General features: G+C 38.7%; 1 protein-coding gene across 3 annotated transcripts; it reads right to left on the reverse strand.

The window, feature by feature from the left end:
* Window positions 1-202: 202 nt before the first annotated feature.
* rab3gap1 (RAB3 GTPase activating protein subunit 1) lies at window positions 203-21,977 on the reverse strand. 3 transcript variants are annotated; one of them, XM_088069655.1, is made up of 25 exons: window positions 21,815-21,973; window positions 21,653-21,708; window positions 20,054-20,132; window positions 19,814-19,946; window positions 18,667-18,745; window positions 17,532-17,651; window positions 17,194-17,359; window positions 16,502-16,601; window positions 15,875-15,956; window positions 15,326-15,394; window positions 14,334-14,407; window positions 12,745-12,837; window positions 12,305-12,477; window positions 11,710-11,817; window positions 10,705-10,877; window positions 9,891-9,945; window positions 8,768-9,136; window positions 7,634-7,771; window positions 7,042-7,269; window positions 5,544-5,640; window positions 4,930-5,033; window positions 4,237-4,352; window positions 3,509-3,611; window positions 2,659-2,682; window positions 203-846 (listed from the first exon to the last, which is right to left on the reverse strand). In XM_088069655.1, the coding sequence occupies exons 1-25, from the start codon at window positions 21,830-21,832 to the stop codon at window positions 613-615; spliced, it is 2,991 nt and encodes a 996-aa protein (XP_087925781.1). In that variant the 5' UTR covers window positions 21,833-21,973; the 3' UTR covers window positions 203-612. The 3 variants fall into 3 exon arrangements, with proteins under 3 accessions (XP_087925781.1, XP_042363424.2, XP_087925782.1); XM_088069656.1 differs by lacking the exon at window positions 203-846 and adding an exon at window positions 1,134-2,271 and having other exon boundaries at window positions 21,815-21,977; XM_042507490.2 differs by lacking the exon at window positions 2,659-2,682 and having other exon boundaries at window positions 21,815-21,967.
* Window positions 21,978-22,124: the final 147 nt, after the last annotated feature.

Below are 22,124 nucleotides of genomic sequence, written 5' to 3' on the forward strand. Positions count from 1 at the left end.
CAAGACGTGAGGACAACAAAAATAAACATTCAAGGGAATACAGTTCAATCAGGTAACTGAGACACAAACTGCATCAAAGCAACAAACACAGGGGCATTTAGAGGGAATCTCCTCAGACAGGCCAAAAAGATTAAAGGGAAGGTTTATCATTTCATGCTTTATTTTGCGAAATAAATTAATAATAATAATGATATGGCTAATGCACTGCAGAGCTGTTCATTTATTCATACTGTCAAGCATAGGCCATACATTGGATTGATTTTAATAACTTTAAAGAAGCCTTCTTAAAGTGTGCACTGTGCAGATGTATTATCTAGAAAAACAGAAGTATCGGATCAGGACTCCGTATCAGCAGATACTAAACATTAGATGACTTGGATTGGGAATGGGGGCAAAAAAATGTTATCGGGACATCCCCAATAATAACATTCACTGAACAAGCATTTGTACCCACAAACTCATTAACCAACAGAGGACCAACAAAGAAACAACCATTTTACTATGCCATCCCTTGACATTCAACGCTCTTCCAGTTCTGGCTTCAAGGTGTTAATCATCGTGAGCTACTGGCGCAAGGTTTCAGATAAAATACTGTGTAATAGGCATTTGGTCTTAGAAGAAGGAAGTGTCTGAAGAGAAGGCCCCTGCCAGCCTAAACTCCTCCCTCAACAACACACAGAATAGCCGCTGAGGCAGAGCTTTGGAGTACGGTGCTGGCCGAGGGACACATGTACGCAACAGAATTTCCCTGCCTGCTGGAGAAGGGAAGTCAGGCACTTTATGACTTCCTCCACTCAACTTCCTGTCATGCTCCAAGTCTTCATCCAGCGGTGCCAAGAGGGCAGCCTGAGGGTGGAGAAAAGATGAGATGTTACTCACCAGCAATAAAAGGATAAAAACTACAGTCTGATACTATTGTTAAAAGGTAAAAACACAGGTGAGCTGGTTCAAATTTATATTTTCAGAATGAATAAACTTAAAGTTTCAGTAATATAGCATGTCTCTGAATACTTCCTGACTTCCCTTACCTGTCTGTGGCACTCAGCCCCAAGACTATTGGTTTCTACAAAAGGCTTAACTCAAAAAAGCTCACAAATACATAGCTTTTATACAACAAACTCAAAAAAGCTCACAAATACATAGCTTTTATACAACAAACTCAGTATAATTACGAGTATCCGATCTTTTTAAGGTAGGATAAATTAATTTCCCAGAGGAGCAGCATAGATAGAAATAAGTGCAGATAAATAGAGAAGTAAAAAATAAAAACGAGAATAAGTAGAAGCTACAAATAATTAGTATGTGAGGGGAAGTAAATACAGACAAACCAGGAAAAGCAGAAACTTCCAAGATTCTCCTTTACGTAACATACATAACATGCTGTCATTTGAAGACATTACTGTAGATGGAAGCAGGAACATAGATGGGGCATTTTTAAAGTTACTTCAGCTTAGTAATTTCATTAGAGTAACCCAACATAATGAACTAACTAAACCTGGATTGTTATTAAATTCAATGGCAACCAAATTCTCACTGAGATTATAACTTAATGCTCACAACATAAATCCCTTTTAGATATGCACCTCTTTACATTAAATAGATACCATTTTAAAAAGTATAACCAATGTTTGAATAAATTGGCAATCTAAACAGCAATCATTTTATTCTCTCTTTTCTGTTAGCATTTTCTCTTTAATTTGGCAGATGAAAGAGAGGACTGGAAACAGGTGGAGAGGGAGGGGAATGACATACAACAAAGGAGCCATTGAAGAATCAAACTTGTGAAGTTGCAGAAATGTGGCATACGCTGTGACACTGGATTTTCCCGATAAAAGCCCACAAACGGTAATGGGAGTTTTCTAGGGGGGGCTGTGCAAAACATTTCTTTTTTAGCAGTTTTGTTAATTTCAATGTCCATCTATGACAGTATAATAGTTTAGCTTCAAGCTTTTCAAGTACTTCAGTTTCCAATTCTGCCAGTACTACAACTCAGTGTTGAGATTTTTCAGCAGCAGAATGAAAAAGGGAAGCTAAATAAAATGACTCCTCAAACCTCCTAAATCTGAAGACTGTAAAGGGAGGAGAAACAATGTATAGTGACTTTAAGTGATCTGGTTCTATGTGCCCATTGGTTGATATTGGTAGTTGAGCTGGAGCTACAGGACATCAAACCACAGCTTTCTAACACTGCGACAAAGGACCAACAAGACTAAAGCTACCACAGGTATAATATTTTGATTTTCAAACCTCCATGTCATCAAATATTCCTTGCTTTAAAAGCAGGTCACATCGGAGAAATATAAAAGAAAATGAACATAAAACACATACATTTCTGTTAAGATGTACTGGTGTATTTGGGCTTTAGAAAGGTCTTGAGGGGTTTCATTTGCTCGAAGGGTTGTCATCTATGGAACTGACTGAAGCTTTGAAGGAGAGGCTGTGTGTCTGTGTCTCTGTGTGCTTGACTGTGAATTTGCAAATAAATAAATATTCAAAAACTGTATGTTTGTCTTCATGGTCAATTAACATTAGGGTCCAAAACTCTGATTCTGAACTTGTATAACTGTGTGTGTGTGTTTGCTGAAAGTTACTGAGGGACTATTTAAGGGTAGAGGTAAACTGGTATTTGGGGGGAAAAGTCTCATTGCTTGTGGTTACCTCGTCACTGGTGAAGTCAGCCAGCTTCACGTAAGCAGCGGGGGAAGAAACAACACAAAAATACAGTCGGATGGAGAAAAAGAAAATGTACAACAAAAAAGAAAAAGCACATATTTGTGTCTCAAGAGGGTCCAAGGACTGCACATTACCTCACAAGCACACACATACATATATATCGTTATGCTAAGGGGCAGCACATATAACTTGAAATGGAAATTAAAAAGCTGTGAGTTGCATCATCTACTCAGAGAGGACTTGATTCCCCTCTATTTGCTGTGTTTTGACCTTTCATGGCAACTTAAATCTGCAGATAAATAAAGGAGGTTTTTGCTTTCAACATATTTGGTTTCTTTTAGCTTTCTTCAAAACAAATGTTGTTTACTTCTGACTGAAATAATGTGCCAAGAATGAGCACAAGAACTCAGTGAGAGCTGGAATGAAAGAAAAGGATAACAATTAGGATTAGGTGACCTTTTATTTAAAAAAAGAAGACTTTTTTGTAGACAGTCTGTGGATGATACTGCCAGCAAAAAGAACTTTGAATACTTATGTTTTTTTTAAAAGCAAGAACCCCAGTACTTTAACGTAAGTAATAATTTGACTCAGCAACTTTCACTTGTATTGGAGTAATATTTGACCCAGAGTATTTATACTTTGACTCCAGTTACAGGGCAGTGAACTTTGTCCAAACACTGTTAATGTTATTAGCCTCCAATTTTGCTCCTATTTTCAAACATGAAATGAAACCCAGTTACATGAAAATCTTAACATATATTACAATAAACCATATAATGAGATAACCACCCCTGATGAACTGTGTGACAGGAAGCAGGAACGTGTGACTGCTTACCCTCTGAGAGTTGACGAACAGTCTGTGGATGATGCTGCCAGCCGGCCCCTGGCCAGCTCCAATCACAAGCACCTCTGGTTCTTCCAGCAGGGAGGTGACAAACCTGAGAAAGACATCATGATTCCAGGAGCGCTGGTGTAGTCAGTAATACTGTCCAGTGGCACTAGGCAGGTAATTGGTCACAGCTTGATTTAGCTTCGGTAACGGTTTCTCCTAATATCGCTGTTAGGCTTCGCAAATAAGTCAGTGCAACTGATGTGCATATATGGACTAAGTTATGATATAAACTCTTTCATTCACAGCTGTGCAGCTCAGCTGACTAGAAACATTCAATAATATTCATGCGGGTGCACAGCCATGATAAAACATTGTTCAAGGTCCCTCAACCACTCCACCATCGTCCTCTTGACATCTAATGTTCATGCATATATAGGGTTTTTTTTAAGGTGAAAGGTCATAGAAAATGACTTTTTAACTCCTCTTTACACAGAATTTGAATAGTCTACAGTGGACTTTATTCTTTAATACTTGTGCTTCAGTTGTGTAGCCTGTGATACAAAAGTTTTAACCTCTGCAGTGTCAGTGATATGTGCAAAATAAGTTAACGTATCTGTACCATGTACTCTATTCCCCTTCAAATCACTCCTTCAGGACAGCTGATCTACTGTAAATGATGTCGCCCTGTGTCACACTGACATGATGTTCAGACAAAGCTGTGTGGAACATACTTCTCTAGATCTTCTGTGTGCTCTCCCTTCCCGCCCTCACAAACCGCAAACTTGGCCTTGAGCGAGCGAGCTCGGGTGATGGCCGTCTCCATGGCCATCAACTGGTTGATGAAATCCTACAGAGAAAGTTCACACATACATGTAGTCAGAGCAGAAGCTGGAGGAACTTCACATGAAATAAGCTTTGAGTCAAGCACATTAACAAGTAGAGTGTGGTCCAGACATGTAAGATTGTTTTAGTTTTCTTCCACTCCTTGGATTGAAATTTAAAAACAATAGCTACAATGTTGAAATCAAGTTTTTTGGTATATTGCTCATGATCTTTCTATTGGTACTTAAAGTCAAACAAAATGCTACAATTAATTATAGTTACAACTGCATAAGTAACACCCCTCCACCACCACCACCACCACCACCACCACCATCTGCACATAAATAAATTCAAACCAATTCAATGTAACAAAAATTGTAGAGTAGACACAAAAAATGAAATAAATCATATTTTAAAAAGTGCACTTGACATTTAAAAAAAAGAGTAAAAACAAAAACAAAAAAAACAAAATGCCTTCAGCATATTTTCAGTGAGTAAAACACAATATTATTAGTGAGAAAAGACAATACTCTATTTCATCAGAGATGTGCCAGATGTGAACAGTATGTGGAGTTCATTTCAGGGCCCCGTCTGTCACTGACCTCTAACTTCTTATAGTCATGGTTGACGGGCTGCAGCAGCTTGCTGGCTTGACTTGTAGCTTGCTGAATACTTTTTCTGACTGATGGCAGGTCTTCAACCGATTCTGTTAGCAAGCGGATCAAAAGAGAGACGGGGGGGTAGAGAAGAAAACACAATGACGAGGCTGTTAAAATAGACAGCTGATTAAAGCAGAGAGAATTATGAATGAGCTGTCCGTGTGTTATATCCCACTCTAAAATATTGTTCCAGCAGAGTATACTACATTATTATAACACGATTCCCTCGCGCCTTTTTTTACATTAAATTTGACTAATTTACTTTAATGACAGATTTCTTACAGCAACCAAACACAGCTTTATTGCAAATATGAGGTCAAGCAGGAATTCTTCTCTTCTTCTCATTCTGTCTATGAAACGCAACAGCTCTGCATGCAAAGGTCTTTCTTGGTGCATGTCTACAAAGTGTTTGATTGTCCTGCCATCCTAAAGGGAATGAAAGAAATGCAAAGTGACCTTGCTTGAATCACCAATATTGTGTTAATTTGAAAGAGAGAGATTGAGGAGAAGCCATGGCCCTTTTTTAGAAAGAAAAAAACAAAACTATCTTGACTCACCTTCCTCCTTTAACTTCAAAATAGCTGCATGGAGAATGCAAGGCAGGAGGTGGCAGGTCACATCTGCAGGTTTCTGCACAGCCAAATAGTGGAGAACCTGAAAAAGACAGTAAATAAAAAACAGGTTTAGTTTTCACCATTTACGTATCTGCACTGTTTTGCTATTTGCAGCTCTCTCCCAGTTACATTTGGGGCCTGTTCCATAAAGCGTGTTTACCAAATAACCCAGACTTATTTCGGTTAGTCTGGCACATTTTCAGTTTATTTAGGTCCATAAAGCAAAATAATCATAGTTCAAGCTCAGTCATTGAGACAACTTATGACGGGACACTGACCTGATCAGGGGCAGGCTGACTGTCAGACTAAGCCTAATTCCTACAGGAATGACTCAACAAAGAGTAATGATTTTAATACAGACTATCTGTTATGCTGTCATAGGATTTATTATTTCATTTTATTTAAATTACAATATAGATCTTTATTAATCACGTTCAGTCAAAAATTAATAGGTTTATAGAGAATCAACTTCAATAAATTCAATAAATTACACATTTTGTACTTCATTATATGATACATGTTATGAAACCTGTGGGTCTATGCTCTAAATTTAATTATTACTTATGAAAAGTTAACAGTGCATTTGTAAATGTAAAATCAAACAAAAATTTGGCATCTAAATCCATGTGTGTCTATCCTATATTTTCACAATGGGAAACTATGTTTAAAAATATTATTGTGGCTTCTAAGTTTGAAATAGCGGCATACAGACGTTGAAAATGATCCAGGTGCTGTCTTTGGTATGCGATCACTGTTGTGTTTGATATGGTGGGGCTCTGGCTCAGCGTTTAATATAATGATCTCGCACCGGGCGAGTTTGGGCTTTAACTTATGCGGGTCAGGTTGGGTCGGTTCGTGTTGTAATTTCTTTGGCCCGTTGAGAACTCTACCACTGCCTGCGGGTTGTAAATTGAGTGTCACTGACCTAGGTTATCTGTTCTCACTGTTTGAATGTATTGTGCTCAATATTTAATTAAACTGTATAAAAATATTTCATTAAATTTTAACTTTGTTGCTACTTATGCATTCATCTGATCAGCAGTTTCTCACCAGCCTTTCTCTCTGGTTTATCTCTGGCAGCTGTATTACTGTAATACCTTTTTTTGGTAATAAGATGTTCTCTGTTTACCACTGCTGTGTGCCATGGAATATCAGGTTCGATTCATGTTTGACCTCCCGGGCTGTTTAAGAATAGCGTGCTCACACAATCATCTTGACTACTTGAACATGACTCCAGTCAGTCTGGCTCAGCGAACTTGAACTGACCTTTATAGAACTGCTGTAGCCTCCGGTGATTTGTTAGGTCCCTTTATTCAGGTGTTGGACTTAAATCCTCCCTTTTATGAGCATGCTTTATGAAACAGGCCTCTGGTAAACTTACTTGAGTCACTGACTTTTGATGTCAGTTGTAGGTGTACTGTGCAGCTGTACTGAAAATTACCTTTTCGGCCTCCTTAGTGTCGTCAAACAGTCTTCTCTGGCGGCGTGCAGGTGTTACCCTGGCTGCCTCCCAAGCCTCTACCCACATGTTTCCTGGAATCTTCATCCTGGCACTGAGCTCACCTTTCACCACCGTGTTACCCTTCTCATCGACCACCTCCTCCTCCACATAATCTCTGGGTGAGTACCAGCGCACAAAGTCCTCCAGAACACAACCTGGGTTGGCTGCCTTTGGAAAGCGAGGAAACAAGTTTTATTAAACTGATCTGAAATACATCCATGTCTTTGAAAAAGGTTGCTCTCTGGTGGGGAGACAAAAATGTTGCCAAAAAAGAAAAAAAAGAAAGGTTCAAGGCGGTTTACCATTTACACATACTACCCACACTGTAATGATACAAAACTGGTTGGAAATCTGCAAAGTACCCTCTGGAGGGCACTTGAGGACTTGAGGATTGAACACCCAGCCTTCTGATTAATGGACAACATGCTCTTAAACACTCAAATATAAAAATAAATTGAGTGCGCAGGACATACATGTGGACAGTAAATGTGTGTACAAGTACAGATGAATATGTGTATGTCTGCTTATTCACCTTAAAGGACTCCATGTCAGAGAGAAGACAGGCACTCTGCATCCTGGCACGAAGGTGGGTACCTTCAGCTGATGTGCCCAGTTTGGCCAGTACCTCAGACTGCTCCTCTAACAGATCCTCAGTCATGGGAGCAGGTTCCTGAAAATCCAGCACAGACACACAGCAACATCAATGTATTTCCATTCACTTAAAGCGTTGCCTCATTTGCACAAGAGTTTTTGTTCATTTGTGGTTTGAGCGCAAAACTTTAACTGATCTAAAGAATTGTTTTCCATACCTCATATGGCCGCATGTAATAGATTTACTTGATCAAATACTGAAAATGAATATCTGATATTTCTAGACTTTCAAAGGGCATTTGGCACAGTATGCAAAGATAAAATCTATTTTACTTACTGTGTGTCTTTTGTTCAAAGATTTTCTCATAAAAGAATACGTTTGCGTATCTTTAAGTCTCTCTTTAACCCTTTTGAAACTTGAGAATGACCTTGAATGAACTTGGCAATGAACAACTTAAAAAGAAATGACCCATAAAAGAGCAAGAAATGTGTGGAAAAATAAATAAATGAACAAGAATATTTACTAAAAAAATACATTAAAATTCAAACCAATTCAAAATTATACATGGTTTTTTTTTTTAAAACTTATTAATAGTGTATCTTTTTAATTGACCAGCTTCCTGTGTCTGTCTATGATCTGCAGGTTCCACTCACTGGCTGGGAAATAAAACTGATAAATCAATAAATATTAACACTCTTGATTGCTTCCCATGACATGATAACTATTTAACCCTATGACTTATTAACAAATGTAACTCATGTTACAAAAAGGTTTTCTTTCTTCTTTTATCATTATATTATTCTTTGTATAGCCCTGACCCTTTATTAACACTTCTATGTAACTAATAATTTTCTCTCAATATATATTTTATTTTGAATAAAATACAGTAATGTGATGATATGGACATAGTACAACAATTAATAAAAGTTCAAGTAAAAACAGATTAGATCAATATGATACAGAAATAATAAATAATACAATAAAATAATGACTAATACATATACATTTAAACTAAAAGACTTTGTGAATATGTATGAAAATGAGTGAAAGAGACAGAAACAGAAACATTCTGACCTGTGTGACAGGAACGTAGAGAGGCTCTGTAGAGTTGAGCAGAGTCATGTTGTTATGAGGATGTAGCCTACCCTCTGCTTTTCTTTTACTGCCATCCTTCTCTGCCTCAGCATGCGGAGCCTCCATCTCCCCCTGGTCACTCAGGCACTCAAAGAACTCGTCCTCGCTGTCGCTATACGAGTCCCAGGATTTCCCCGGAGACACCTCCCTTGCTGAGGTGGATGCAGTCACTGTTGCTGTTGCAGACTCTGGTACTGGGCGGCCGTTCTGGGAGCCAGCAGATCCCCTACCCTCTCTCCCTCTGCTGCCCTCCAGCACCTTGCGGGCTTCATCTCTGGCCCTCTTCCGCTCAATGCAGCAGTTCAGCATCTATGCAGAAACATAAAACCTTTTCAGACATGGGAGTCTTAACAACGCTGTCGTCATCTCTCTGTTAGAGCGATGGCTTGATGTCATACAGGCATTAGTGTTACTTAAAACTTTATTCAGACAGGACACAACCGTTACAGAAAGAGCAAGTGGGATTAATGAAACTGCAGAAACAGGACAATTAATTGTCCTTCTGATTTATGCTTATAAAGTTAGATTTAAAGTTAGGGAATCCTGTTCCCTCTAAATAATCCAAAATTCACCAAAAAAAAATACATGGTGTCAGTAGGACTATTACAAACAGTTCTATAACAGTCTAGCTCAGTGATACCCAATTTAAGGCCCGTCGGCTAAATCTGGCCCCTGACAGAGTGACAGAGCCCCCCAACCATTTTCTAATTAGCAATAAAAATAAAGTGATTCAGACTGAGAATTTTTTTGGGGACTTTTGGTTTAATTAAGGTGCCAGAGTGCATAAAACAGCATAATAATAGAGCTGGTTTAAAAAAAAAAAAAAATCCTAAAATCAGGCATATAATCCTAGAAATATCCTAAAATCATAGAAATGTCCACAAAATCCCAGAAACATCCTTAAATCTGAGAAATGCCCTAAAATCCAACATTCTCTCCCAGTGTCACGTCTCCTCACTGGAGATGGCAATAGCCACTGCTTAATTTGCTGTGCATTGTGAATTAATTTGATCTATCATTTTAGCTCAAAAACACACTGTATTCCTTTTATACAAATAGCTACCTGGAGCTTCTGATGCATAAGACAACAGCGAAGATCTGGAGGTCCACCAGCCAGTCTGCAGTGTAGGAAACACAGAGAAGAGAAGAAGTGAGTGCATAGCAGCAAACATGACTGTTTTAATACACTGAGCAATTACATCAACTACTTTTTTTAACTGTTTTGACTTTTTTCTTTAACAATCAGCAGTAAAATTAATGCAAAATAAAGATATTTAAAGTTGTACGCCTCTCTCCTAAAGCCACATGCTTACAAATTATTTGACATGCTGAATGGGCGCACATGAAAGGAGAGACAAAACGTGGAGAGAAAATGGAGAAACTTTTGTGTTGAACAACCAAAACGTTGTCACACTCTGACACATATTTGAGCTACGTTACATCATCAGCTACAGAAACCATTATGTTATCATTATGTTACATCAGTGTCATTTATTACATTAGATACAAAAATTTCCAAGACTTTTCCAAACTTTCAGTGATTTGAACTAGTCCCATTAATTTTCTGGGCCTGGAAAATGTGATTGTGAAATTCAATGACTTTTCTAGGTTTTCCATGTCTGTGGGCACCCTGTTAATATTGTAACAGATCATTTGCCCTGTTGATGCTTTGCCGGGAACTGCGTGTGGTTGAGGCATGACCCCTACTCTGCGCCTGATTGGATCAACTTAACCCAACCAATCTCACTCCTCACATCTAAACCTAACCAATCCAACCAACGAAGGCAACGAGTACAAGCTCAAAAAACTCAAGCATCATGCTCACGCAGGCAGTGTGTCTCAGACATGAGAGCAGCCCAGGTGTGTGTTGTACCCACCCGTAGATGAGGTAGTTGTTTTCCCAGCGGTAACGTAACTCTAAAACAAACTCCTGCCAGAGGTGAGCCACAGCACGAAGCCCGCCATGGTTATAGTTGACCAGACATGCACATAGCGCCAGCCGGTAAGTCAGACTGTCGCTTGGCGCTGATTTCAGATGGAGGAAAAGGTTCTGTACACAGAGAGATGGAAAGCATGTTAAACATGTATATTTAGCTATGAAAAATTTAATTCAGATCAGGAATTGAGTGTGGAAATTAATTTAATGTGAACTAAACACAGGGAATGCAGCTAAGGTTTGCACGGCATCTTGCTTTTTCCATTTAAGCGTTGCTTTTTTCCCCTTTTTCTTTGAAAGGCCATTTTAAAATGATAGTTATGGTTCTGCAATGATTATAGCTCTTTTCACAATTTTCCAGTGTTTAAATGTGTTTGCTACATGTACAATTTCTTATTTAAAACATGCATTAATGACCCTAAAACCTGACTTGATTTAAACCAGGGATGCACAATATTTGATTTTTATATAATATCCAATATACTGATACATAACAACTCAACAACCAATGATGACATAGATATATCCACTTTTTTTTTTCAATATAATTTTAGTGATCAAGTCTCTTCTGTATGGAATTAACATCAGATTATACATACTCTTATCATGATGCCCCACCAGCAGATGGAGACATAAAATACAATGCTTTTTGATGTATATAATATTTGTTCACTGTGCAAAATAGGAAACATACTTTAACTTAGGGTGGATGTGTTGTACATGTTCACTTTGACAATTAAAAAAAAGATAAATAAAAATATTAGTTGTGATATCAGCAGATATCAGCATGTTGGCCGATACTGATATTTCATCGTAAAACCAATATCATCCCTCACCAATGACGTGTCAATATTATCGTGCATCCCTAATTTAAACCTTACATGTCACCTGTCTGGCGCCCCACTCCTTTTTTCACAGTGTGAAAGTGTTTAAGTGTCAAACCTACATCGTCATTGTTTTTGTCTTGCTTTGCTTTCACACCGGCGTTTGACTGGGCAGTTTTGCTCTTGCTGTTCTCTGACGACTTCTCCACAGCAGCATCTGGGAAGAGATACTGAGACATGCAAGGGAAAAAAACACAAATATTTAAATAGAAAAGTGCAATTTGATATACATTACCATAAAACTGATCCCCCAGTTTCAAAGCCTATTGCCTGTCATACACGTTTGCCCAAGCCTAATCCTGTCGTTGCACTAAATTGGCATAAATGCTTCACAGTGTTCAAAGGTTACATTTCTGTATTAATTTTAGGTGTACCAAGGCACTCAAATATTGAGATGCTACTTTCATCAATTTTGCAGTTCTGAATTGTTAGACTGAATAAGATGGATAAGAGTCAAGATCTCAAGGCCCATGCTTGTTTAAATGCTTTCTTTTATTTTGTGCACACTGTGCACACTGGAATTTTCTGATTTATTTCTCCTGCACATCGTATTTTAAATCTGTGATCAGAGAATGTTTCTAAGCTGTAGTTTCTGTTGTCATGTTTGTCTTTATGAAACAATATCCATATAAAACAGTCAGCATGAATGGCTCTTACGAGAAGGATGGAATTGAGGATATCGTTGCTGAGTGGTGACTCATCAATGCGTTGGCGGCGGCGGATGTGCTTTCGGGCACTGTGCACCATATTGGAGACAGACAGCTTGGAAATTGGCACTGTTGCTGCTGGCTCTGTCAGCTTCGATAAAGCAGAGGTGATGTCACTATTTTCTGCGGGGGGGAAAAAAGGATTTAAAATCACACTGCAGTTATTATCTAATATTCAATACTGTATAAATAATGTATACTGTATAACTGAGGGAACATCAGTACTTAGAGTTGTAGAGGTGAGTAATAGAAGACTATGCAAACATTTCACAACCAGTAAATGATGCACTAGTTTCCATTATTTATACTACGGTTAGCGTAGTGACTTTATAGTGAAAAACAATTAACGAGTGTAGTTCCAGTGTTAAACAATACAGCCGGTGAGCTGACCTTTGCCCTCCTCTTCAGCCAATCCTCGTCCCAGAACATCCTCTGTAGACTCCTTTCTAGAGCAGAGCTTAAAGAACTCTGTCAGAAAGTCACCTGTGTGGGAAGAGAAAAAGAGGTTTTTTTTTCTAACACTGATTAAACTGCCCCCCCAAAATTATTTATCTTGCTGAAGTTATTGGGCTTCACCAATATCTTAAGTTTTTTCTTAAATTTGTTCTTAGGAAAAGTCTACGTCTTTTTCAGGACATGTTCTTAAAACCCAGAATTGTTCATCGCTGTGTTTTTAAATGATGAATCCCATGTCTGCAAACTATGTGTAATTATAGTAGCACAGCTGTTAGGACAGAGGACAAAGACAAATGCTGCAGCGCTGTGTAAGGAGTACATGTGCGTATTCAGAGAGAGAAAGAGAGAGCGGGACAGAGGGTGAAGAGAGACCATTTTCTGTAACTGAACGCTGCCTCTTCACTTTTTGTCCCGCCCGTCTGACCCACTTATGATATTTTCTAGCTTGATCAATGACTGTTATTTGGCATGGTTCCTATTAACATAACTGATGTGAACTGAAGTATTATTGGGAATTTTTATCTTTTTCTTAAATCATGAAAATATTGTTAAAAAATACAATAAATTATAAAAAATGTTGTTGTAATATAAATCCTAAAATATTATATAATTGTAGAATTGGAGAAAACACAATAATTCATTATTCTGTACAAACATGTCAGCACAACATGCGGGCTAAAGCTTCCCCGTGTGCTTAGATTCTGTTCCTACCTCAGAACAAATCCCAATACAAAAACATTGGTGAATGTCAGATTCTTCGTATAAACTGCTTAAGTGGGTTTTAAGAAGAAATTTCTTCTTAAGAGCTCGATGAATGATGCCCATTGTTACAAATACCGTACAAAATCATGCAATTATTTGCTTTTAAGGGTAATATGGACCCTATTAGGCATTAACAGTCTCTTGTTTTGCTTTTCAACAAAGACATATTGAACATCAATGCGCATCAATAGTTTTGGTGTCTGGTCTAGTTTTTCCGCAAGTCACGAGTGAATCTAACAGGAAAACACATTAAATACTCTCATATGAGCGATACAAAGGATATATTGGATATGATGTGAATGATTTAATCATGATAAATGATAAAATATGCATCCAGTTCTTCCACAACAATGCCTTACAGTTGTGTCTAAACAGAGGAAGAGAGACACACATGCTCACAGACACAGTTACACAGAGGCAAGCAGGGACAGAGCCCTCTGTGATTAGAAGACAGCAGAGCAGAGACGGAGAATCGCTGCTGAAAGTTGCAAAGAAATGAACTCCTGGTGTGAACGACCACGCGACTATGGACCGGAGGCTGTGTAATAATTAATCTAACAGGTCGCCTCCGCGTTAAGCTCTCAAAAGTTTGACTGTTTCAGTATTTGTGTATCAGCAAAGGTTGCACTGGAGCTATCAATGGTTTGGAGAAGTTCCTGCAAGAAGATGCGACCCACACACAGTTTGAAAAGCTCAAAAAGAAGAACTGAATTGTGGTTATGCTTTGTAATGTCCACTGGACACCAATGGATTAACCTTACCCAGTAAACACTGAGGGTTTTCAGCTGTCCTGACTCGGACTGACCAGTGAGGAGCTTGGAGAGGATCGAGGTCACTGCCGAGTCATAAAAAAAGAGAGTGTATATTTGGTTAAATCATAAAGCATGCTGCTGGTCCAAATTTCTGTTCAGATTATGGTCAACAGACTAAATCTGAGAAAACACTACTGAGGTCACAAATATTATTTATTTACTGTTATCTATTAAAAATCATGTAAATTCAGTTTCATAGCAATTTATTTATTTATTTATTTATTCATTTAAATGAAGAAAAGGTCAAATCACAAATCAAAATCTTTCAATATTCTAAGTGAAAGGGCCAGTGTTTGAGCTGGCAGGGGTACTAAGGCGCAGTGTTAACAAAACTCTGCTAATAACTGTAGCTTACCATTTCTAAACAACAATGCATCCTGACACAAATCAGCTCTTAGGTATTTTGGGGTTGTTTGCTAGCAGACGTTAATGATACGGAGTTACAAAGAGGGCCAGAGCTGACTCTACTTCCCATGGAAGTTAAGAGGCTTTGACGTCTGCAACAAGATGCTACAAAAGTTGCATTAGTCTGAGATGACCAGCGCTATCTTTTATGCTGCGGTGTGTTGGGGATGGAACAGGACGGCCATAGACATAGATTAAAAAGACCAGCTGAGGAGCTGAGCTGGACTCTCTGGAGGCTGTGATGAAGACGAGGATGCTGTTTTGCACCCTGTTAGTACCTGTGTTTGGCATTTGTTTTAGCATACATCTTTGTGCACTGCTGCTGTGTAATGGCATGAATAAGTTTCCATCTAGCTATTTTTTAAATCATGCTTTTTATTGTTTCCCTAAGAAAAATGATGTTTACAGCAACCTGTAAACATTCATATCATAAACAAAAAAGAACAAATAAAAGTTTTAAAAAATCTTAATGAGTAAACAAAATACACTGCCATCTAACCATTTATGAAAGCTCTGCAAATCCAGGAAACTCTTACCTGTAGACATCATTATCCACAACTATCCCTTCTGTCAGCTGAGGCCAAGTGGTTGCAAGATGAAGCTCACTGCAACATCCAAAAACAGACACTAAATAATTTTGCTTTCTTAAGAGATAAAAACATTCACTGTGTAACATTTTTTACAGTTTTAGCTCAACTGTTTTTATTTTTATGCAAACACAGCAAAACAGCAACAAAAAAAACCCAAACATACAAAAACAAAAGATACAATCTCCTCCCACCTCCCACCTGCCCACATGATGAAAAAAGGTTGAGAGAAACTTAAGTCTGTGGAGGACGGAGAAAATGGACCCTGAAAAGAAAAATATGTTCTGTTCTGAAGTGGAGGTATTTCTGCAGAAAGTGAATGCAACTAAAAAAACACATAAACAAACAGAAACAAAAAGATACAACCTCCCTCATGCACCAAAATATTGAGCTGGGATCTCACATACATCAGTACTAAAGACAAAACAATTTCAGCTTGGTTTGTAGTGTACTGCAAGTTTTTGAAATGTGTTGTCATCTGAGTTGCAATGCCCTTACCTGATTGGCTCCTCACAGGCTCCAAATGGAAGCTTCCCAAACTCGACTCCTCCCACCTCACCTCCAAGGAGTGTGTCAAAGTCTGCCAGAAAGCCAAACAAAATATACAAGGCGGTAAATCTGTCATCAAAAACAAAATATTTATGTACGGCATGCCCCATCCAGGAAGTCAACCAAAAGGTTATGACGCATTTACAGGAGCTACAGCATTCAATGGACGAGACAGGAGACACCCTCTACATCTGTCATCTTTCCCAATCGATACCAACTGCACATAAATTCACTTTCAGACATTTTCAGTGTCACTGGTGGAAAATATGTGAAACATGTCTGTATGTATGTATTTTGAATATTTGTACATCAATGTGTAACCACCTTTGACATAATTTAATGACATTTATTGCAAAACCCTAATGATATTGCATTTAAAACGGTTAGATTTTTTAATCACAATAATATATTATTGTACTCTGATATCAAGCAGGATTTCCCATACATGCATTTATCTGTGGCTGTCTGCAATAATATCAACACTGCTTTCCATCGATTCCCCCAGATGTGATAAAAGACATTTATTATTTAATCATAATGTGTAACTACATCAGCCTCTGTTTTGTATTTACCTACCTGGAGGTTGCTGTGGCCACGAATGCTGCTGCCAGTCCTGGAGAATGTAGGTAAAACGGATGGCAATGTTGATGGGAGGTAGAGGGGAAAGGTTACAACCCTGAGGGGAAAATAAAAACAAAAGACAAGATGATTAAGCTCTTTCTGACCAAACTGTTAAAGAAACTTTGGAACCAAAGAAACAATACACCCAGGAACCATTAGTCATCAGTATTATCCACAAAGGTCTCCTCCTCTCCAAAACAAACACAACTGGTAACTTAAACTGGTAAAAAAAAAGAAAAAAGAAAACCAAACAAAACAAAAGTTCTTGTGGTGGAACAGCTAACTACGGTGGATGAGGCAAAAACACAAATGGTCCTTTCTAAAGCCAGTGTTTGGTTTGTCCTTTTGGGGCTACTGTAGAAATATGGCGGTTAACATGACGATCTCCGTAGACGAGGACCTGCTCCCTAAATAGGCATAAATGGCTCATTCTAAGGTAACAACACAAAGATTCCTATTTTCAGGTGATATATACACAAAAAACATATTTATTAATTCAATTTCTGCTATTTTATCACCCTAAATCCTTTAAGTGATTCTGCATATGGGTGGGTGTGTGTGTGTGTGTGTGTGTGTGTGTGTGTGTGTGTGTGTGTGTGCGCGTGCGTGTGTGCGTGTGTTAATGTGTCTTATTCCTTAGCACTTACTATCTTAGACTTGAAGATGTCAAGCAGGCCAGACAGGTGGTTGTACTGGCTCGGCACCTTGCGGAGGTGGACCATTTCAAAGTCAGTGCGCACACCCGGGCCCTGGCACTCTCCAGAATACACCCGCCTCCACTTCTGCTGGATCTGCACGAACATCGGCACCTGGCTGAGTGCACAAGACAGAGAGGAGGAGGCATTACAATGAGGACGTTAATGTAATGGTATATGGTAAATGGATCTGCACACATTTACATATAATCACACAGATGAAACAGCCATCGGGAGGAATTTGGGGTTCAGAGAAAAGCCCGCTGCCTTCAGTGTGGAAAGCAACTCACCAGCCGCTGTTGGCCAGAGCGATGGAGACTGAGCTGAGGAGCAGGTTGCACTTTGACTCGCTGATGATAGCCTCGCAGTTGGCTCCAGGGTTGATGACCACAAACTCTCGTATACCGTACCTGTCGCCACAGATACAGCAGAACATTTAACATCAGCATCACATTCTCTTCCACTTCGCTCTCAATCCACACCAGTTTGCATTTCTGAGGCAGTATATTCCCAGGATTCAATGCTTTTTTTTTTCATATGCAGGGTCAGACAAGTGAGTTAGAAATCTTTGTGCCCAAAGTCAGTCAAACTTCAAACAATGCAGACTGTTTTATTGATCTGTGGCTATCAAACAACAACAAAGACTAAAGATAACTGTCACGTTCAATCGTTGATGAAGTAAATGAATCAGAACAAAGACAGTGCGTCCTAAAAGGGAAGCCAAAAACATTCTCGCATTTTGAAAGTAATATCTCCCAATTTATTTCCCAAGTCTTCTCGAGTCTTACTTAAAGGTTTGAATGAAAAAGGAGAGAATAAAATTCCTTGTGACAGCAAGAAGGGAAAAAAATATCACAGAGAAGGTAAATGAATACATCGCTTTGAACAACCAGCCCATCGCTGTGGCAGAAAATGCAGGTTTTTGCAGCCTTTGGAGCTTTTGGAGTATGACACTCAACATTTCAGAGAATGCCCTACCAGAGCTTTACAAAAAGGTAAGTGACCACCTACGTACCACTTTTGTCAGATGCAACTGCTATTGCAAACATTTGGAGTTCTGGTGTTAGCGAAATGTCACTGCTTGGCCTCACTGCACACTGGATTGACTCCACTTTTGTTTTAAAGCGTGCAGTGCAGCATGCTCATCAGTTTTGCAGATCTCACAGAGCAGAGCGTGTAAAACAGGCACTCGAGGAGATGCTGAACATTCAGGAAACGGACAAGCAATGAGTCCTCGTCACTTATTCTGAGCATGTTCCAAAAAAAGTTGGGACAGGGGCAAGAAAAGACTGCAAAAGCTGTGACATGCTCAAAAATAACACCCGGAACATTCTGCGGGTAAACAGGTAAACAAACACCTTTTCACACAGTTATCAGCACAACCTGATTTCTTTTTGCATGAAAACATAATGAATGATAACTCACCATCTGACCAGGCAGTGGGCTCGAGGAGGGAAGTCGTTGTTCATACACAGAAGGTCCTGCATTGCCACGGGGAAGGCATCTGGACACACGGAGAGTTGTGTTCAACATCAGGTAATAAAGGGCTGAATTGTACTGTCTGTGCATTCTTTCACCTGTCAAATTTTGCCTTCTTTTATTAACAAATGTCTTCAGGCAACATTCCCTATGATCTATGCATAAGGGAAATTAGAAATGAACAGGGAATGTTATGTGGAGAAAATAGGGGAAAATATAAATTGTGAATTGTGAGGACCAAGAAATAGAAAATTGTTTGGTTTTTTTTTTAATGGTAAAGGGGGAAAACTGCTGAATCTTTTGATTTCTTATTATAATCAATTATACTTATTTAACAAGCAGCAGTATTTATTGATTGAATTAAGTATTTTTTCACTTGTCTAATAACCTTTCAGTGCCATTTAAGATTTTAAGACTCAGTAAGTCTCTTTCAAAGAGAGTGACGCAGTCAGTTTCTTTAAACACAACGTTTTAGGCTTTAGGACTTTACTGTAGAAAATGAATATGCCGCAAAGCAACACATACACACAAATGTAACAAAAAAAGCACACACAAATACAATACCGTAAATATTAAGTTAATCCTTTAAAACTTACGCAAATTGGTTTGATTACTTTCAAAAACATGGATAGAATTCATTGAGCAATGAAAAGAGAAATTACCCCAAAAATAGCAAGAAATTAGCAAAACACACAAGAAAATTACATTAAAATTAGTTTTAAAATAAAAAACAAGAAAAAGAAAGCATAAAAACAAAATTACCTTGAAAGTTGCTTAAGAAATGATAATAATTATGTAACACAATTTTTAATATATAATTATAATGATTATAAATATAGTTTTTCCATAGCTTTATAAAAAGATTTTCTAAATCTATTAATTTCTTGCAATTTGTGGAACCTTTCTTACCAGGTTTCCCATTGCCTTTTTCTCATGTTTCTCAAAAGACATCATGTTAATTTGCTCAGGGTTCAAAGATTTATATACTTGTTAAAGGTGCACAGGAAAAGTGATGTTGCTCCATGTTTCAAGAGGTTAAAGTGAGACTGCTAAAATATTGCTATTAACTTAACACATGCAAACATAACTGTACCTTCCTCAGGCTTGTCCTTCCCATTGTCCTTCTCACATTCTTGTTTCAGAAAGTAATGAGTTATGTAGAACTTAAAGTCTGCAAAATTAATATCCTGAGACTTCTCCCCCCAGGTGCCGCTGGTGTATTCACCCTGTGATAAAATAATGACGCATCGTAAGAGAGTGAAGATTAATGGCAGCGCCCTGCTCACTGGTGTTATTCGGCTGAATAATTGAAGGCTTGTGAGGACACATTTACCTTCTCAGGAGGCGAAAGTCCTGCTGAGTTCCCCATCAGCTTCCAGTCATTTAGTAATTCTTCAACTCTGGACACAAACCTTCAAGTAGATCAAAGTTTAACTGTCAGCAACAGGGTTTGGCTGGATATACACAGTTCCCTAATGCATTTTCACCATTTGCCATAGTTGTTTTTAAACATCTTTGTAACGTAAAAATGCTCCCTGTGTTGTGTCGACATACATTTCCTCATTGATGAGTTTCTCTCCTGTTGATATAACGCCTCGCTCGGTGGTTAGGGGCTGTTCATTATTGAGAAGATGGCAAGGTGTGGTGCAAAACAGGTCAGGCATTTTAAAACATAAGCTTTTATTTTGACTTAGGTGAAGGACATACAATCTTAAATAGCATCATTTTGTATTTATTTTAAATAATCTCTGAACCCCAAATCCCACAAGCCGGTTTGAAAAGCATGTTTTCTATAAAAATCTGCAAAATCACACCAATTATCACAGTTGGGACACGTAAAAACGAAAGCAAAGTCTTCAACGGTCCTTTATTTTTAGGAGGATTTGCATATTGCTTAAGAAATTAAATGTTTGTTCTGATGATTGTTTGGATGCTTTTTGCACTGGCTCCTATACAACATAGATGTGGTGTGAATACAAAAAAAAGAAGTTATTTATGGTGGAAGGAGAGTGACTGATTGGGAAAAACATTAAGAGCTTTTTTTTGGGGGGGGGGGTGAAAAAAAAGTAACATCCCAGCCACTCCTCTCCTCTGATAAATAAAATACAGTCCCTTGGAGGGTCTGAGTAAGGTTGATGTAGGAGTAACACATATTGATGAGGAAAAAGTCTTCAACACTACACTGACTGCCTTAAAAACTGGAAGTAAACATAACTATTATATCTAATTCTTAACTTGACTTAAACTGTAGTTACATTTACTAGATTTTGTGCAGTTGTTGCAACTTAAAAATGAAAAGTTTAATTAAATCAGTCTTTCTAAATTTTAGCAACTTCAGTGAAGCAGGTTTACTGTGCTATATATGTGTATTCAACTGAAGGCAAAGCAGACTAACTTGGTTTACTTGAGTTTCTAGCACTTAGAAAGAACAAAATAGTTTCACTTGTCATTTTTAAATTGCGACAACGTCACAAATTTAAGTAAATGCAGCTAATCTTTGAGTAAACTTAATAGTTAGCACAAGTTTCTTGTGTTTTAGGTGAACTTTCCTTTTTCAGGGAAATCAGTTTCCAAAATTATGATTATTATAAGATCAACTTGCCAGATATCTAATACAGCAAACATGACGGTAGGAGTCATTAAACCCCAAACCAGACAGTTTCAGGTAGAAGCTGCCAGCTGGATGCTGAACACAGACACAAGAGTCGAGCACCGAGCAGGGCTGAAAATCAGCTGCAGCCACCAAACTAATGTCCGGTGCGTGTCTGCGCGGTGACGTTACAGCCGCGCTGAAGCGGACGGATCCGGGCCCGGAGAAAACCACTATGTGGACGTGTCACTGTGGCGGCGAGGCGCTGCGGTAGCTGCTGAATATGACTAATATTTACATCTCAATGTGCAGTGTTTGTCTTGAGAGAGATGCGTCTCTTACCGCTCCCACTCTGACGCGGTGGTGAAGTCGGTGATCTCAAACACCTCCGACTCTGGCTGCAAGAGACGCAAACACATTTGACATGAATTCACTTGCTGTTGTGTGACGCTCGTTTGGAAAACTGCGCTGTTCTTAACGAAGCTACTGAAAGAAGAAACTCACATCACTGTCGGCGGCCATGTCGATCTCTTGGTGTTGTTGTTTTTCTTCTTCTTCACTTGTTCTTCTGCCTCCACTTCCGACATCCGGTAGTACCTTCTTCTTCTACTGACGTTCCGGCCGGCTGTACACTGTGAAGTGTTCTGCTGCCCTCCACAGTCTGGAGTAGGTGCTTAACTCACAGCCTGGAGTACAGACCTGCGCCCGGGTATTTAAGAGGCGCCTCAGCAACAGGTTGAAAGTTTGAAACAGAGGAAAACATCGACTTAAAGGAGAAAGACGAGAGTCCCACATCCGTGGGTCTATTTTAAAT

The sequence above is a fragment of the Plectropomus leopardus genome, chromosome 19, assembly GCF_026936395.1.
Source record: "Plectropomus leopardus strain MGB_pleo_1.0 chromosome 19, ASM2693639v1, whole genome shotgun sequence".
NCBI classification, from domain to species: domain Eukaryota; kingdom Metazoa; phylum Chordata; class Actinopteri; order Perciformes; family Serranidae; genus Plectropomus; species Plectropomus leopardus.